Here is a 17,643-nt window from a genome sequence, read left to right as displayed (position 1 = left end):
CTTGACCACCTCAGAGTCACAGTCACCTCTGGGCCACAGCACCTACCTCAGGGCTTTTGGTCCCCTCAGGACCATGGCCATTTACTCTACCTCAAGATCATGGTCACCTCAGAACCATGGTCAGCTCAAAGCCATGGCCACAGATCTTCGGGCCATGGCCACCTCAGAGCCATGATCACCTCAGGGCCATGATCTCCTGCACGTCAGGACCATGGCCACATACCTCGGAACCTCATGGCTCATGGTCACCTCATGGCTCTTGGTCACTTCAGGACCATGGTCACTCCCAGGTCATCATCACCACTTACCCTGGGTCCATGATCACCTCAAGGGCATCATGACCTACCCAAGGGCATGGCCACCTCAGGGCCACAATGGCCTCAGGGTTCTTGGTCATCGCTGAGATGACCATCATGTCCCTTTGGTCACCTCTGGATCACAACCACCACAGGCCAACCCCAGAGAGGGTCTGTGGCTCTGACAATGCCTTGGCCCCACAGTGTGTTTTGGGGGACAATGCCATCCTCTCCTTTGGGGTGACACCAGCAAGTTCAAGCACGTCCAGAAAAACCATTGCTTGTGCAGATTCCAGAGCATGGACAGAGTGGCTCCATAATAATCCATCCTTGTCCAGGCTGCCCTGGGAACATTTCCTTCCCAGGATAATGCTATTGCCAATCCCAGATAAGCTTTTCCCTCCCAAACGTGCTTTAAATGTTCACATGTTCCATTCAGAGGAATTCTGTACAATTCCCGTGGTGGTTTCCATCCTACAGTCGCTCCAGTTACAACAAGAGTCAATCCACACAAAAGGCAGATGGACACAGAACAGCACAAATCCGCAGCCCCAGCTCAGCAGCCTCCACACCCAAAATCCCAAATAAAGGACTTTCTGGGACCCCTCTTGTTGTGCACACCCTTAAAACCAAGGATTTTGCACCAAAAAGGAAAAGAAATCTTACCTTGCGGAAGGTTAATATTGTGACAGAAAGGCAAAAAGCTTTCAAAACAGAGATTATTTTAAACACTTGCCCTGTTTTTTGCTGATCTGACGTCTATTTCCATGGAAACCACATCCAGCGCCGAGCTGCTAGAATTGGGAGAGGCTTCTGCCAGAGTGGGCATGGGAAGAGCCATTTTCCCAGCAGCATGGAAGGACCTATTTGTGGGATTGGAGGGATTTCAGGTTCAAAATCTGAAATCTGGTGTGGCTGCTTGGCCCTTTGGGATCATGCCTGGCACCTTCCCGGGGTTCCTGGCTCCATCCCAGGGAACGCACATCGATGTCACCCACAACACACGTGTTTTTCAACGAAACATCTTGAGTGCTTGGATGAAATGGCATCAAATGTTGCTGGAAAGACAAAGCAGCCAAGAGCCCCTGCCATCAGCCTGTGTTTTACTTTATCATTTATTAATTATCACCCGTGTAGCTCAACAGTGCGTTGGATGCTTTAATATTAATGCTTTTTAGTAAAATCAATGAGCTTATCCTGGGATGATCTCAGGATTTCCCAGAGGGAAACAAGGCTTCCTGGGCTCGGGGCTTTTGGTTTAGTACCTGTGTGATGGCCTTTAGTCAGCACTCACCCCCCAGAGGGAGGATGATGAAATATCCTTTACAGCTTTTGAAGAAGGGATGGAGGCTGAGATAAATCTACTCGTCATGCCTGCTGTTCTCAGTGCTTTCCATCTTATTCCCTGTCCTCTCAAAGGGAAAAAAAAAGGGGGAAAAAATAGGAAAAAAAAAAAGACTTGACTGTAACTTACCTCCCCTTGCAGATTGGCTCTAAAGCCAAAAATATTTCTTTTGGGTAAGAACTGCCTTATGTAAGAGGCAACATGGTTTATTGACGAGAGGCAGCGAGCTGGGAATAGGATTTGGGATCTGTTCTGAGCTCTGGCATTTTCTGTGCTGCGTCACCTGGCTTGAGACTCTTTACCAACCCATCCTGGTGGTGCATCCTGCCCCTTGTCACCCCCCTATCCCGACCACACCATGACCTGAGTAATAATCTGAGTAATTCTCTTTAGGCCTTGGCTTTGACAATGCCCAGGCTGAGCTCCTGTGAGCTTGTCAGGAATCCTGTCTGCTCCTGGACAGTGTTGTGCTGTCTAATGACTTTGTTGCTTTTTTAATGAACATCCCTGGAAATTTTTGACCGAATAACATTTTTATTGTGTAGTAAATCATATGTAGATCCAAGTTAGATTCTTAAGTTAATGCTACTAAGTGTTAAGTTATAAGTTAAGTGCTGCTAAATTAAGCCATAAGCAAAGTTAAGTGTTGCCAGGCCTTTGGGCCATATCCCTTTTTGTCCTTATATCTTCTGTCCTTTTGTCTCACCTATCCCCCCACCCCACAGCCTCCATATACACGGTCCTGTGTTTATTTCAGCCCAGACTGACACTGATTTTGGATTTTTGTGTGGTTTTTCTCGGTGTATTTTAACTGTTTAGTGAGTAGTAGAGTGAACCTTGCCACGAACTGTTGCATTTATATTAAACCTGCTTTCACTGATGCCTTTGCTGATGACTTTTAGAGCGACCCTAAAACACTCACTTCACAACACCCCTTTACAACTACCTGCCACTACTGGTTTGAATTTAAAACAAGATCTTTTGAGTATTGTTGTGATGCAAAGAGAAACAACACCTCTCAGCAGCTGGAGAGACACGGGGACGATCTCATGTTTGGCCTGATTGCAAGAGTGGTTTTATTTTTGGAGCGTTTCATAAAAGCCCCATTTGTTTACGTGGCAACTTATTTTCGTCTGATCTCAAGGAGAATGGAGTATATGAAAAGCTTTTATTTAATTTGCATTTGATTTCTGTGTTTATCGACACATTTACTGCAATTCTAAAGAGACTCTTCCTTCCTCCAGCCCTGCAGCATGTGGCTGGGGTAGTTTTTATCTGCTGGATTCCTTATCACCAACAAAAGCATTTTTTTGCTTTAGTTCCAGTTTTACCACTGGAAGAGCAGGCAGCAGTGGGAGAAATATCCTCCAACATGTCATATTTAGCCCCAAAACAGGGTTCGAGGAGGAAAATACGGTTTCAAGCCCAAATTTAACATCAGAAGGAATTCATGCCAGATGAATTTAGGCATCCTGAGGAAAATAAAGGATCACAGCAGAACCTGGAGAAGATATTCCCAGTGTAGAAAGGACAAAGGCTTTGTAAATTAGGAATATGACCAGTGGCTATGACCAGTGAAGAATCTGAGCTGGTGATAACAGCACCCACTTAGAATCATTGCCCTCATGCATCTGGCAACCACTGTAAGTGCTCAAGGGGAGCTCATTCCCACCACAAACTAAATATGAGGCCCCTTGGCTTCATCTCAGCCCACTCTGCTCTTGGTGAAACAGATAAATCAAGGTCTCATAGGAGGGACTCCTGGTACCTGTGAATTTAGGACGTGACGTGACCAGATTCAGCATAAAGATTAAAGCATCTCCTCTGATGTGCTTATCAAAACATCCCACAAAGAGACTGACATAATTAGGTGACAACTCAGCCCACGGCAGCTCTTTTAACTTGCAAAAATATTTAATCTCCAATGAGGAAATGTGCTTTCTGAGTGTTAAATTGCCAGCCTTGAGCACTGGGGGGGGGGGACTGACAGCTTATTTGTTAATCGGAGGATGTTTGAAAACACCTTGGTAAGTAATACTAGTAAGTGTTGGCTAAGGCTGGTAACAGTCACTGAAATAGCAGAGTTTATTTTAAAACTAGAAATCCAATATATTATTTGACCCGAGTGGATCAGTTTAAGAGATTTAATAAATAACCTGATAGAGGAGACAGGAGTTAAAAGAAATGTTCTCTTGGCTACAATATTTCTTTCTACCCATGAAATTCATTGATCTTTGATTTTTTCCAATCCTAACAATTCTATGATTTTGTGGTTTTCAGTCTTTATATTAACTTTGAGCCATTTTTTTCCCCCTCACTTGCAGCTTCCCCACCCTTACACTGGATGTGCCAATGTGCCCCTACCCAACAAAGGCCTTGCAAGGAAAATTAGTTGCCACAAAGATCTCATTGGTCTTCAGATAAAACTACATTTTAATCCAAATGCAGCTGAGTTGTCCACAGAATTGAAGAATAAAACAAGACTTTTAGGGACTGTCTCCCTCACAATGAAAGCTTTTCCACAGGCAAGAAACATTCAAGGTAATTGGTATTTGTTTACTAGAGGTGTTTAGGCTGATACTATATTTATGCTGAAAAACACCATTAAGAAAATGTTCCCTTCGGAATAAATTTGCACTTGCCAATGTGCTGTTGGAAGTAATTTAATTTTTTTCAGATCAGACAGGGTGCCTGGCTTCCAGTGCCAGGTTGTTTCTTGAGAAATTCGCTCGAATCTGTTAATTCCTCCTTCAAATGAGACAAGTAAAAGTGCTCAGAACAGATGGTGACTGCGCCTGCAGCAACAGAGATGAAGATATTAATTAATTGCTTTGATATTGGGGCAATATAACCCTGAAATGTCACGTTCATCTCTTCAAATGCAGCCACATATTGCATGATACCCAAATACTGTGGTGACGGGGGCTGACAAGGCTCTAGAGTAGGAGAAGAACATAAGTTGCTGATGAAATAAAGAGAGAGGCTCCAGGAGAACTCTGTTCCCCTTCCAAAAAATTCTCAAACACACCAAAACAGCCACAGACCCTAAAATAAGGTCAGGGGCTGTGGTACCCACCACGAGCACCTTCATCCTCGGGATGCTGAGCAAGATCTGGTCTTTCCCCTGTGACCCAGCCTGGTCAAAGGAACAGCAGAATTCCCTTCCCAGCCTTCTGGCATATTTTTCATTCTTTGTTTCCTAAGAAAACGAGGGTTTACATGTTCAAACCCCTTCTGTAACTCTGCCTGGTCCTCTCCCCCTGAAGCTTTTAGCTTCAGTCCCTGCCGCTCCGATAAATATGGATAAGAGCTCGGTGACATGAATTCCACAAGTTTCTTGAAAACAGATGGCTGGGGAGAGGCAAGAGCGAGGAAAAGGCTCCAGCACAAGCCCAACTATTATTAGAGAGCAGAGATTTCACACCAGGCAGAGCTCTCACAGCCACTCCCTCGAGCAGGGACGGTTTCAGAGCTGTTTTGTTTCCTTCCTGGCACCAGCAGATCCTGCAGGACATTCCTCTGCAGGTGTGTTCTCCTGGCAAATACAAGGACAGATCCATGTGGGTGCTGGCTCCCAGCTCCACTACATCCAGAAACACGGGTTGGAAGCTGTCCTGGAGATCTCCTCACGTTGCTTCCCCCCTCTCCTGTCTCCCAACCAAGCCAGGAGCCTCGACCCATTTCTCTGCGTCCTCCCTGCTTTTCCCTCTCTGCTCCAAACCGGAGCTCACAAATTTGCATTTCCATATGGAGCACCAAGGGCTTTGCTATTCAAGGAAGCCTGTAAACATCTCACTACCAGGGGTTCAAAAATAACTGTGCTGCTCTGAGCTGCATCACCCTGTGGTAGTGAGGGGCTGGGGAGAAGCACGAAAAAAAAGGTATTATGGGGTGGTTTCTTTGGTGTACAAGCCAACAGAAGATGTACTAATTAGATTTCAAAAGTGTCAGAGTCAGCCATTTCAGCTGGGATACAGCAAAGGAGACAGTGTGATTCTGACAACCACATGGAATAGCAATGCATGGGGAAGGCATAAAATATTCAACAGCCATAGAACATTCCAGTAAAGGCATTTGCTTTGGATCTCTGAAAACAAGGTGGGGAGGAGGAAGAAAAGCTGGGTATAGCACTAATTATTCCCCAGTTCCTAATTAGCTCCCTGAATTTAAAATATGGATTCAGCTCCACCAGCAGCTCAGCAAGTCCTTTGTGCTATTAATACTTCCCTGGCGTGATATGGTTAAAAATACTCCCACCCTTTCAGGCGAAAATGTGGCTTGGAAGTGTCACGATGGGAGGAGTTCAGGGATGGAAATCCTCTTAAAGGAATATGACTTCCCCAATATCAAATAAACAGTATGAATGGGCTTGTAAAAGCCCCCAGGCCGAGCCTGTTCCCACAGAGGGCAAATCTGAAAACAATTCTCAGTGCAGAGCTCTTGGGCTGCCTGATATCAGGGCGGTTTCCCTGGCAAAAATCGGTGCACAGCCAAATGGGAAGAGGTTTTTGTTTTTCGGGAGACCTGCTGCCTGGGGAGCAGGTGGGTTTGCAGTTCTCAAGTGCCTGGGTCCTTCAGACACACAGCACGAGGCTGAACTCCGACCAAAAGGCAGGATTTTGAAGTGTTCCCCCTTCCTCCCACCCAGGGAAGGCAGGAGATCCCAACCCACCCAGAGCAACAGCCATTTTTCCCTGGAATTCTATAGGTGTTTGTGGGTGAGATCCATCCAACACCGTGGGCAGAACAAAACATGCCTCTTCCCACAGGATTTGTGAGACAAGGAAACAAGTCTGGGGCAGGGGGAGGGTGTTTATGGCACCTTTTAACTTCAGTTTGAGGAGTCCAGATCTGTGTTTCCACGTTTTAGATCCCCTCAGGAAAATAAGCAGTTCCCCTCCCAGCTCCCACCGACAGTTCTGCATCAAAATGGGTTAATTCCTGCTCAGTTCCCCTGGAATCTCAGCAATACCAGCACGGAAACAATACCTGCACTTAACATTTGCTCCGTGCTGTTTGATCCCTTTTCCCCCTACTAATTTGTGGCTGTAATAGATCAATATATAAATTAAAAGACAAAAGAACCTGACACAGCCACTGCAGGCTGTGAGGGCAGACAAAGGCAGCCTTTCTAGTGGAAAAACATCTCTGTCTTTTAGGCAATAAAGGCAGCAAACTGCTGCTGTACACCAAAATCCACATCCAGAGAGACATCCTTACACAACGGGCAACATAAATTTTAATTAAATTTTTTAAATTTTAATTAAATTAAAAAAAAAAACAATGACCCCCCCCAAAACAACCTCCAAACAAGGCCTTGGGTAATAAACATCAGAGAGCCACTATCAACACGAGGGGCCAAGGCAGCCTGAAGTTGGTGGTTTGGGGTGTCCAGTGCCACCCTGTCACCCAGGGAGGGGTGCTGACAGTCTCAGGACCTTCCCACACCTCAGTCTGGAGTGAAAATATAAGCTAAAGGGCTAAAAAGGAGGATGAGACATTTGGGGTCTCCTCCTTGCCCAGCTCCCTGCTCTCCCCCTCCTCACGCTGGGGTGCAAGGCAGGAGCCAGGCTGAGCTCAACCTGCCCTTCCTAAAATGAGGGAAAGCTGAATATTGACCAAAATGGACCATTTCAATCTGTTTCAGCAGCTTTTTCAGAGTAGCCTGGAACTGGAGAGACCTCACACAGCTCCTTCTCTCCTCCAGCACTTCAGTTTCCCTCCCCAGTCCTTTTTTCCCCCTGTTTATTCAGGAATCATCTCTAGGTCAGCAAGAAACCGCTCCAGCCCAAAACAGGGCTTCTGCTGCAGAGTAAAAGCTGTCAGAAAAAACAGTTGTGCCCCCCAGATCCCCTCAGTGCTGCTGGGTGAGGGGACAGGAGCACTTTTGGCCCATGATGTCGTATTTTGGAGGGCAGGGAACTCGTCAAGCACCACACCCGCAGTGCAGAGCATCGAAGCCGGGCAAGCACGTGCCCAGCTCTGCATCCCAAGGGCCTGTCCTGCCCCAGATCCCAGCGTGGGAGGAACTTGGGAAGATGACAGCACTGAGCTGAGTCCCTCGTGACTGCAGCATTCGGGGCTTTCAGCTCGAGGGTTCGGCGGCAAAAACTCGCTTCGGAGATCGGGAAACTCGGGTTTCCTTTGGAGCATCACCCAGGGCAAAGTTTTGTTATTCCAAAGGGAAAAAAAGAAAAACCCCAACATAAAAGCCAAGTATATACTCACCAATCAAAGGAATTCTGCTCGAGAAGGTGCTGCCTGGGGTTTGGGTCAGCACTGCACCTCTGTCCACGCTGTTCTCCCGGGCTGGTTGTGGGCACTGAGCTCCTCTACCAGGGTTTGTGTGTTCCCACTGCACACACTGGGCTCAGCTGGCAGGGTGCTGGACCCTCACAGCCTGTTGTGAATCCAGGCCTTGCTGCTTTCCTTAAAAAAAAAAAAAACGAGAAAAAGGAAAAAAAAACAAACAAAACAACCCACCACCACCACCACCCCAACAGCATTACGGTAATTACAAGGAGGTTTAACACGCCTCGATTTGCATTAATTAAATCAACGGGGAGGCTTCAATTGAAGCAAATGAGGTTTTCTGTCTAGGAACTCCAGTTTGCTGCATGGATGTGCGGCGGGATGGGGAGGAGGGACCTGCCGGCTGCAAGGGGCTTCCCAGGAGGGAGGGAGCCTCGGGCAGGGTGAGCTGGGGGTGGGGAGGATGAGGAGAAGACTCCCAGCTCTGAGATGTGAAGAGCTCCAAGCCGGGTCTGTGCTGACACTGCCGGGTTTGAGCCCTGGGAGTGGAAAGCTTTGGAGCAGGGGCCGTTTGGAGAGGGGAGGTTGCTCTGCAGGGATAAGCTGTGGGTAAGAGGAATGTTTCCATTCATACCCCGGCCCTGCTGCAAGCACAGCTGTGAGGGGAATATAAATGGGCAGCAGGGTGGGTTGTTTGGTTTGGATTTGTTCTTTTTTTATTATTGTTATTTTTAAAGCCACCAGTTTGAATACTGAAGCAGAGCTGACACACTGGAATGCTTGGCTGGACGTGAGACCTTCCAACACCCACCCTTCCAGGGCAGGGCATGGTCAGCCTGCAGGGGGGTGCTCACAGGGCAGACCCCACAACTTAACAGAGTCAGTGTTTCCTTCCCATGTCCCTGAGAAACAAAATCCACCTGGATTTAGGGCTCTAAAGCATTCTAGTTCACATGCAAACCCAAACCTTCAGGTTGGAAGGACATGACCAGCCCAGAGCTGGTGCTGGAGAGGTGCAGTGGCAGATCAGATCCTGGGATAGCCCTTAACTCCTACTTTTTTTTGCCAGAAAACCTCCCAGGGTGTCACAGGCAAGCCTGGAGCAGCCTGGGACACCCCAAAGAGTGGAGGGCTGTCCCCTCTGGTCGCTGGCCCGGGCAAGTGGAAGGGACTGATGTTCAGTCTCTGCCTATGGCCAGCCTAGGAAGCACCAAAAGAGCTGTCCCAGCCCCTTCCTTCCCAACCTCTCAGGGCCAGCAGAGCAATCCCAGCAAGTTGGGACTTGGGGATGTGCCGGTTGTGGCTGGGGTAGAGTTGATTTCCTCCACAGGAGCTGGCCTGGGGCTGTGTTTGGGTTTGTGCTGAACACAGGGTTGATAACTCAGGGATGTTTTGCTGTTGCTGAGCAGCTCTTGAACGGCATCAAGGCCTTTTCTGCTCCTGGTATCACCCCCAGTGATCAGGCTGGGGGGTGCACGGGAAGTTTGGAGGGGACACAGATGGGACAGCTGACCCTGACTGACCCCAGGGATATCCCAGCCCATACAGCCCATCCTCAGTGTATAAAGGAGGAGGAAAGAGGAGGCAGGGGGGACACTGGCAGCGATGGCATTTGCCTTCCCAAGTCACCCTTAGGCAGTGGCTGAACCCCTGCCTGCCCATGGGAAGTGGGGAATGAATTCCTGGCTTCCCTTTGCTTGCACACACACAGCTTTAGCTTTCCCTATTAAACTGTCTTTATCTCAACCCACGAGCTTCCTCACTGTTCCCACTCTCTCCCCCATCCCACTGGATGGGTGGGAGCAAGTGGCTGTGTGGGGCTTGGATGCCAGCTGGGATTAAACCACGTCAGGGAAAACACCTTCCTGGTGTGCTCTGCTGGGATTTGTGCCACATCTTTCACACACATAATGGAGATCTGGAGCAAAGCACTGCTTGGGAGGGAGCCTGGCTGAAGAGATGGCTCCAGGCTGGATTTTAAAGCAGATGCAATAAGTCAGTGAATTAGGAAAATGCCTGGAGAGAGGGCTCCTGCACCATCACATCCCACAGAGAGCAGAGAGAGGCCGATGGAGCGGAGGCAGGAGGGTGTCTGCCCTGCCCAAGTGACCCCAGGGATTTTTTTGAACTCTTTCTGGCAGGGTTTTCCTCCAGAGGCACAAAAATAATTGGGAAAGTGGTTCTGTTTGGCTCTGGAGTGGGGGGCAAAGGGATGAAGGGCCAGGCAGGAGGATATCTGCCTGCTTCCCTGCTCCCCCAGCCCCCCGGGTACTGGGGATGGGAATGAGCAGCTTCCCACGAACCGAAGGGTTAATGGATGTCAGACACCCTCCGAGAAGAGTCTGTTTCTGCCACCCCCTTCTGAAAGCCTTTACATAAGAGTCTTGCAGAATTTATAGCCTGTCTCAGCTGTGCCACCACTGGGCTGCTCCCCTGTGGCTGCCAGAGCAGATCCCCGGCCCTGCTAATTCCGGAGGAAAATGGGATTTGATTTCTGCACCAGTCACTGTCTCTCACTGTTAAAAGGGGACCTGACGGGCTCTGTCCTTCCCCCTCCCGGGCTCAGCCACACGATTCCTCACACACATCGACCTTGAATGTCCCCCAGCATCGCAGCAGAGGACTGTCTCCATGGGCTGTCACACCCCAGCCTGAACCCGGGGCTGGAAACAGTGTAAAACATTTTAAAATAAATATCTGGAAGCCCTAAAAGCAGCAGGGCCTTGTGGTCCAGTTCACATCAGTCCTTTGTGTGTCACTGGGGAGCGGAGGAGACACTGAGTGATGTCCTCCCTGCTGCTGCACGGTGCTGTGCCTTCCCCCGAGGCCATCCCGGAGCATCCTGGAGCATCTTCAGCCCCAGGGCTTGCCCTTGGCTGAGAGTGGCTGTGACACAAACAACCCAGGCACCAGAGGAGTGAAAATCTGCTTTTCCGTTCCCTTTCTTCCCCTGGAAAAGGGCTTTGCTGGTACCCGCGTCACCAGGAGAGGATCAGCACCACCAGCCTCCTCCAGCCTCTCCTCCTTCCTTCCCCCAGGAAATCCTGCCTCCCTGTAGCCCCGGGCGCTGTCTCCGCAGCTTCTCTCCGGGATGGCAGGGGATGGAGCAAAGCCGGAGCCGCCGCCGTCCCCCCGGGTGTGTCCCAGCTGGAATCCCGCGGCGGGGACAATGCGAAAGCAGATGGTGTGTCAGGAGCCGGGATGCTCCCGGCAGCTGCCGAGCCGGCGTGTCCAGGATCCCTGCTGCCTCTCCCACCTCGGTGCCAGCCAGGACCCTGGGGAGGGGCTCCGGAGGGGTAAATCCGTGCGGCTCCACCAGCTTCAGCCCTTCCTCGGGCTGGAAGTGTCACTTTTTCATGCTGCACAGCCAGGCTGGGTTGTTTTCCTTCCATCCCTGAGGCCAATCCCAGTCCCCATTTCACATCCCTGTCCTGCTGAGGTGTTCAGAGGCACCTCCTTCCAGCCAGCTTGCTCTTTCTTTTTTATCCCACTCCAGATTCTCCTCTTTCTTTCCCCCCTCCAGATTTTAGGCATGAAGGCAGCCATCTGGCCAGCTTTCCAGGACTATGACAGGATTTTCCTTACTTCTGTGCTTGGAGCCCTGATGCTGCATCTCTCCATTCTTTTGGCTGTGACTGAACTACCCCCAACCCACAGCAAACAACCCCCCTCCCTGCTCCTGCCAGATGTGCCCCAGCTGCAGCAGATCCAGTGAGGGATGACTACCCACCCACCCCACGTGCAGGAAGGATCTCACCTCGTGCCCAGGTGAGGCCCTGGCACAGGTTGCCCAGAGAAGCTGTGGCTGCCCCTGGAATCCCTGGAAGTGTCCAAGGCCAGGTTGGATGGGGCTTGGAGCAAGCTGGGTTACTGGAAGGTGTCCCTGCCCATGGCAGGGGGTGGAATGAGGTGATCCTTAAGGTCCCTTCCAACCCAAACCAGTCTGTGACTCTACAACAGCCAACCCAGTCTTTATCCCTGTGGATTTTATTCCCTTTGCCCCACAGCCCTCACTGCAGGCACGTGAGCAGGGAGGGCTCCCCTGGCATGTTCCATGACGTCCTGTGAGCACAGTCCCCAGCTCCTGCTCTCTCCATGGACCCTCCTGCCCTTCCTGGCTCCTGCACGGATCGTTCTGGGCGAGAAGGAGCGAGCTCCGACCTCGGAGCAGCTACAGGTTGGACCGGCAGAACGGTGCTTCTGGAACAACCGAGTCTCCCACGCCTTCCAGGAGGTCATCCCACTGATCAAACTCCTCTTCCAGGTCTGCACGGGGCACAGATGGTTGGGAGGTTACTACAGCCTCATCAGCCTGACCCCAGGGTCACAGAGGAGCAGCCACCCCCCCTCCTTTGCTGTGGGAAGCACCGATCCCAAGCCCAGCGGGGCAGTGGCCACCCCGCAGCCTCCCACAAGCTGGGGAGCTCTCCTGCCCTCCCCAGCCCCTGAATGATGTGCCCTCCACCCGTACTGAGGTGCCTCTGCAGGAAGGCCAGAGCTGCCTGGCTGGTGATGGCCAGAGCCTTGCTGGGGTCGAGGGTCCCCCTCGCGCCGAAGATGCGGCTGATGAGCTTCCCGGGGAGAAAGGCAAAGTCAGTCTGGCTCTCGTGCGTGGTTCCCCTGGACAGGGAAGGGATGTGCTTCAGTGGGAGCTGGGGAGAGGTCCTCCTGCTGGCACACAGCCCGTAGGTGCTCCCTCCAGCCCCAGCTCACAGGACGGTGATAATCTTCGTCTGGCTGCTCCTGGAGCTCAACCTCTTCATTTTGGCGACGCTTTCTGGAGTCTGGAACTTCTCGGTGTTGACGAAGAGCACGGGCTTGGACACCTCTGGGTACAGCACGTTCTCCAGGGGGAACATCCAGGCGTCGAGAGCCACTGCACACCTGCAGCAGGACGGACACCCAGCACGGCCTCCCTTCCCACCGGGATGAGCCGCGTGTCCCCGGGGCTTCTGCAGCTCCTCATCCCTGCCGTGGCTTACCTGAAGCTGGGCTCTTTCACCAAGGCCAGCACTGCTGTCACCCCACCAAAGGAGTGCCCCATGATGGCCACTTTGGCCAGATCAACGTTGCCCTGCGAAAAGGAGAAGGCTGTGCCCAAACCTCGCTGCAGGAGGTCCCTAATTAGGGAAGAGAAAGCCAAGGGAGGATCAGCAAAGTCCCGCTGCGAGGGGGGAAAACGCCGTGTCTCATTTCCACTGCTGGTGTGACAGGACCTGGCTTCCCAGCATCCACGGGGGAGGGAAGGGGAAGAGAGGCTCCAGGAACCCGAGAGGTGGAAAGCTGTGGCTCTGCACGGACCCTGCCTGTCCCAGGAGGAAAAGTCCCAGGCAGCAAGGACTGATCCTGCCACCAAAGGAAACCTGGACCCCCTGTCCCCACCCGATCTCCCAGCAGGTCCTTCAGCACAGACAGACCCAGGTACCTTGAGCACAGAGAGATCCAAGTCCTGGTGAAGGATGTTCAGGACGGATTTTCCGCTGGCGATGTCCTTGAAGAGCCGGAGCGCTCGCACACACTCCTCTGCTCTCTGATGAACCTGGCAGCCAGAGACACCCCTCCCCTGGTTAGCCCAGCTCCTCCAACCCCCAAATTTGGGGTCAGATCCTCCCCTCAGTGCCCACCCACGCTCGTCCCTCCAGTGCTTGGACCCAACAGGGCTTTCCCTGAATTACAGCAAATGTGAAAGCAAGTGAGAGGCTGCAGCTCCCACAGGGATGCAGTGGATTTATTGGAGTGGTTTCCTTTTGTTGTTTGCTTTTAATTTGCTTAATCTGATAGCAGAGACGGCTGGAGATGAGCAAAAGCCTCTGCTCTGGGGAGGAAGAAGGGAAGGGAGAACCCAGGATCCTCCTCGGCTGCCCCCTGGCCGAGCCTGCTGAAGCCACCCACCAGTCCAAACCTCTGTGGGGAGCTCAGGCCCCCCACCTCAGCCCAGCTGCCAGGGGCAAATCTGGGCATCCCCCTAAAGCCCAGCTCAGGGGCTCCACCCAGGAGCAGCTCAAATGCCCAAACAACTCAAGGAGAGGACACCCTGACCTGGGGCCACTTTGGGACCCCGTCCTCTTCCTCTCCTAAGGACACCAGCACTGTTGGCTGTGCACATTTAAGGTGACAAGTGACAAAAAAACTCCAGTGAGAAGCTCTCTCCTGCTCCCTCTAACACAGATGCCACAACGGAGGTTGACCTGGCAACTATTTCCTTCTGTTTATCGTTTATTTCTCACTCACCCTCAACATTTACGCTCACAGGTTCATCTTAATAAGAAAACTGTTTCCCTTGTCTGTGCAATGGGCCGTGAGACAGAGCACACACAAAAATAACAGGCTGGGAGGTGATTTAAGGCTGCCAAAAGCACCTCCAACCACCACGGTTCCTAGAGAGTTTTCCTACGACTAATCTTCACTCGCTGTTGTCTTTTTAAACGAGGCAGAAACAAACAGAGGGGGGGAACTTGGCTCAGCAGGAAACCTTCCTGCTCCCCAGCAAGCAGCTGTCCGGGATAATCCCGGAGAGACAAAAATCCAAGCGTGAACAAACCCAGCAGCCGGTGCGGAGCTGGGCTGGGCACAGAGCCCGGCTCTCCCCGGGGCACAGGGGACATTATCCAGGGACATGGCAAAGCCCAGCCTGGCTCCTGCCAGGGTCAGCTGGAGCCGGACAGACAGACCCCATGAATGCAGAGAGAAACAGGTTGAACAGATTTTTCTCATCTCCAAGGAGAAAGCTCAGCCTTGGCATCACAGTGATACGGGATTGGGAAGGGCATGAGATGAAGACCCCAGGGATGCAGGAGGGATTTCACACCTCCCCATTGCCCACCCTGAACCCCCCCCACCCCAGTACCTGCTTGTTTCTGAAATAAAACTCCTTCTGCCCCTGGGGCACCTGTTGGAAGGGGATCCACTCCTCTCTCCCAGCCTCTGCAGTGCAGAAATAGGTGGTGGCAGCAGAGTGGTCCCTGCAGTGGTGGGAGGGAAGGTGGGCATGTCATGGGGGTACCAGCAACTCCCCAGAACACAATATCCCCCTAGCCCTGGCACAGCAGCTGAATTTGGTGGGGACCAGGGCACTCACCTGTGCTCCAGTGCTGCCACCACAAAGCCCCAGGACGCCAGTTCTGTGCAGACAGAGGAGTACAGGGTCCTGCAAGGGAGACCAGGAGAGTCAGGGCAGGTCTGAGCAGGGCCAAGGGCAGCCCTGGACACTCAAATCCCCATCCCATCCCTGCTCAAGACTCATCCTACCGAAAGGCTCTCAGGCCGTGGGAGAAGATGATCAGGGGGTACCCACTGCTGCAGGGCTTGAAAGGCCCATTCCAGCTCACCGGAACTCTGCAGGAGCCTGTGGGGAGGAGAAACCCCAGGAAAGGGGGGACATGGGCAGGAGAAACACCCAGAAAATGGGGGACACGGGCAGTGGGGTGTTGTTGCTGCAGCAGGTCCCTGCTCAGCTCCAGCCCTGCCTGTAGCATCCAGCCAAGCACAGGGGATGGGCTTGAGCTCTGCTCAGGGAGTGGATCCCTAAGGAACCCATATCAGGGAGTGGATCCCTAAGGAACCCATATCAGGGAGTGGATCCCTAAGGAACCCATATCAGGGAGTGGGTCCCTAAGGAACAGGGAGCACCCAGGGCAGGGAATGACCCCCCTCACCGATGGTGATGCTGAGCAGGGCTGAGCACCAGCGGCGCCGGAGGGTGAAGTCGGCCAGCCCGGCGCAGTACTCGGAGCGTGGGATCCAGAGCGGCTCCGTGGCCCCTGCCTGCAGCAGGCAAGGGTAGAAGAGGCGGAGGAAGAGGCCCTGGGGGAGAGAGGGGAAAGGGGGACACACTGGGGACAGCACAGAGTGTGGTGGCCGTGTCCTCAGCGAAACCAGCTGGCTGCAGCCACGCATGGAAGCCTGTCCCTGCTCCCATCCCCATCCCTGTCCCCATCTCCACCCCTGCCCCCCGTACCTGCCGCGTGTGGCCCACCATGACATCCGTGCAGCCCACGTGGTGAGGTCCCTTCCCCCGGGGCAGTGCCAGCATCCCCCCCATGCTGCCACGGCCGAGCCTGGGCAGAGACACGGGGTCAGGGTCTGTCCCCTCCCAGGGGGACCCCGACTCGCTCCCTCCTCCTTCCCTCAGCCCTCTCCATTGCCCGGAGCCTGGGCAGCCCCCCAGCACCGTGCCAGCAAAACCCACTGGCAGCAAGTGAAGAAATGAGGCTCCCAATTTCCCTCCTCTCCTCGAATTCCCGCGGGCACAGCCTCTCCGGGCTGCTCAGGGATGAAACCCCCCTGTTCCTCTCCCAGGGGCTGCCAGAGCAGGACGGTGGGGCAGACCCTGCCCCAAGCCCACCCTACTGAGGGTCCCCGTCCCCAGTCGGGGACACCAGGGCTGGGGGAGGCAGAGCTGGGGTGACACCGGGGACGTGCGACCAAGGGGTCAGTGCAGGGGTGACGCCCACGGGAGCCACTGGGCATCCCGAGAGGACGGGGCTCTGCATTCCCTCCCCTCCCCAGTGCAGAACTACAGCTTCCAGCAGCGCCCGGGGCTGAGGAACCACAACTCCCAGCATGGTCCTGGCCAAGGACCACAGCTCCCAGTATGCGCTGGGTCCTCGGACTACACCTCCCAGTATGCGCAGCTGAACTACAGATCCCAGTGCTTCCCAGTGCCCTTCTCCCAGAACCCTTCCTGCAGCTCCCAGTGCTCCCCCCAGCGCCCCCAGTTACCATCGCAGCTCCCAGTAGTTCCCCAGCGGCCAGTGCCCTCTAGCTTCCAGTGTCCCCCAGCTCCCAGTGCTTCCCGCAGCTTCCAGTGTCCCCCAGCTCCACCCCAGGTCCCGGTGCCCTCACCCCTGCAGCTCCCAGTGCTCCCCAAGAGCTCCCAGCGCCCCTAACCCGAACTCCCTCTGCAGCTCCCAGCGCTCCTCCCAAGCCCTCAGGGCTCCCCCAGCTCCAAGTTTCCTTCTGTGCCCCCCCCCTCCCAATTCTCAGCAACAACTTCTCCAGCCCCCCTTTCCCAGTCCCTCCCCGCACTCACCAGTACACCGGGTCACAGCTCCCACCACGCCCCAGTGAACTCTGCACTACAGCTCCCAGTGCCCCCGTGCACGTGGACTACAGCTCCCAGTGACAGGAGTCCCAACCCACGGCTCCCAGTGCAAAATCACAGCTCCCAGTGCTCTCACTGCAAAATCACAGCTCCCAGTACCATACAGGACACAGCCCCCAGTGCCACCAGTGCAAAACCACAGCTCCCAGTGCTCTCAGTGCAAAATCACAGCTCTCAGTGCCTCCAGTTCCAGGGCACATTCCCAGTCCCCCATCACAGGCACAGCCCCTCCGTGAGGAGCTGGAGAGGGCCATGCCCGTGGGCAGCACCCCAGTCCCAGGGCTGCCATGTCCCTGTCTGCACCCAGCCGGGTTCCTGCCCCCAGGATCGCCCCTGTGTCCTCCCCAGAGCCCAGAGGTGTTCCGGGGCTCCCACTGCCCATCCCCGTGTTCCTGTCCTTCTCTTAATCCGCTTTCTGGAGCTAAAGCGGCCCCGGGGCCCCATTAATCCCCTCTGCGGCCAGGGATTAATTCCCTGCGGGCCGAGCGGGCCAGGCCAGCAAATAAATATCCTAAGATTTGGTAAAAAACGCACAGTCCCACTCCAGGCTCCCCATCCCGGTCCCCTGCAAGCCTGGGGAAACTGGGGCACGGGCTGGGAGCTGGATGGGGCCCTGGGCACTGTCACTGTGTGTGTCCCCTGGGTCC

The 17,643-nt window shown here is 53.5% G+C and overlaps 1 protein-coding gene across 2 annotated transcripts; it reads right to left on the bottom strand.

Annotated features, from left to right (window-relative positions):
- Nucleotides 1-11,861: 11,861 nt before the first annotated feature.
- PAFAH2 (platelet activating factor acetylhydrolase 2) lies at nt 11,862-15,934 on the bottom strand. 2 transcript variants are annotated; one of them, XM_029963115.1, is made up of 10 exons: nt 15,851-15,934; nt 15,549-15,696; nt 15,142-15,238; nt 14,972-15,040; nt 14,741-14,855; nt 13,319-13,432; nt 12,876-12,967; nt 12,607-12,777; nt 12,365-12,513; nt 11,862-12,159 (listed from the first exon to the last, which is right to left on the bottom strand). In XM_029963115.1, exons 1-10 carry the CDS (start codon nt 15,932-15,934, stop codon nt 12,065-12,067), a joined length of 1,134 nt encoding a protein of 377 aa, XP_029818975.1. In that variant the 3' UTR covers nt 11,862-12,064. The 2 variants fall into 2 exon arrangements, with proteins under 2 accessions (XP_029818975.1, XP_017936691.2); XM_018081202.2 differs by lacking the exon at nt 15,851-15,934 and having other exon boundaries at nt 15,549-15,794.
- Between the last annotated feature and the right edge of the window lie 1,709 nt (nt 15,935-17,643).

Source organism: Manacus vitellinus, unplaced genomic scaffold (genome assembly GCF_001715985.3).
Source record: "Manacus vitellinus isolate BGI_N305 unplaced genomic scaffold, ASM171598v3 scaffold_52_pilon, whole genome shotgun sequence".
NCBI lineage: Eukaryota > Metazoa > Chordata > Aves > Passeriformes > Pipridae > Manacus > Manacus vitellinus.
Note: the sequence above shows the minus strand (reverse complement) of the source record. Positions and strands in the feature narration are given on the sequence as shown.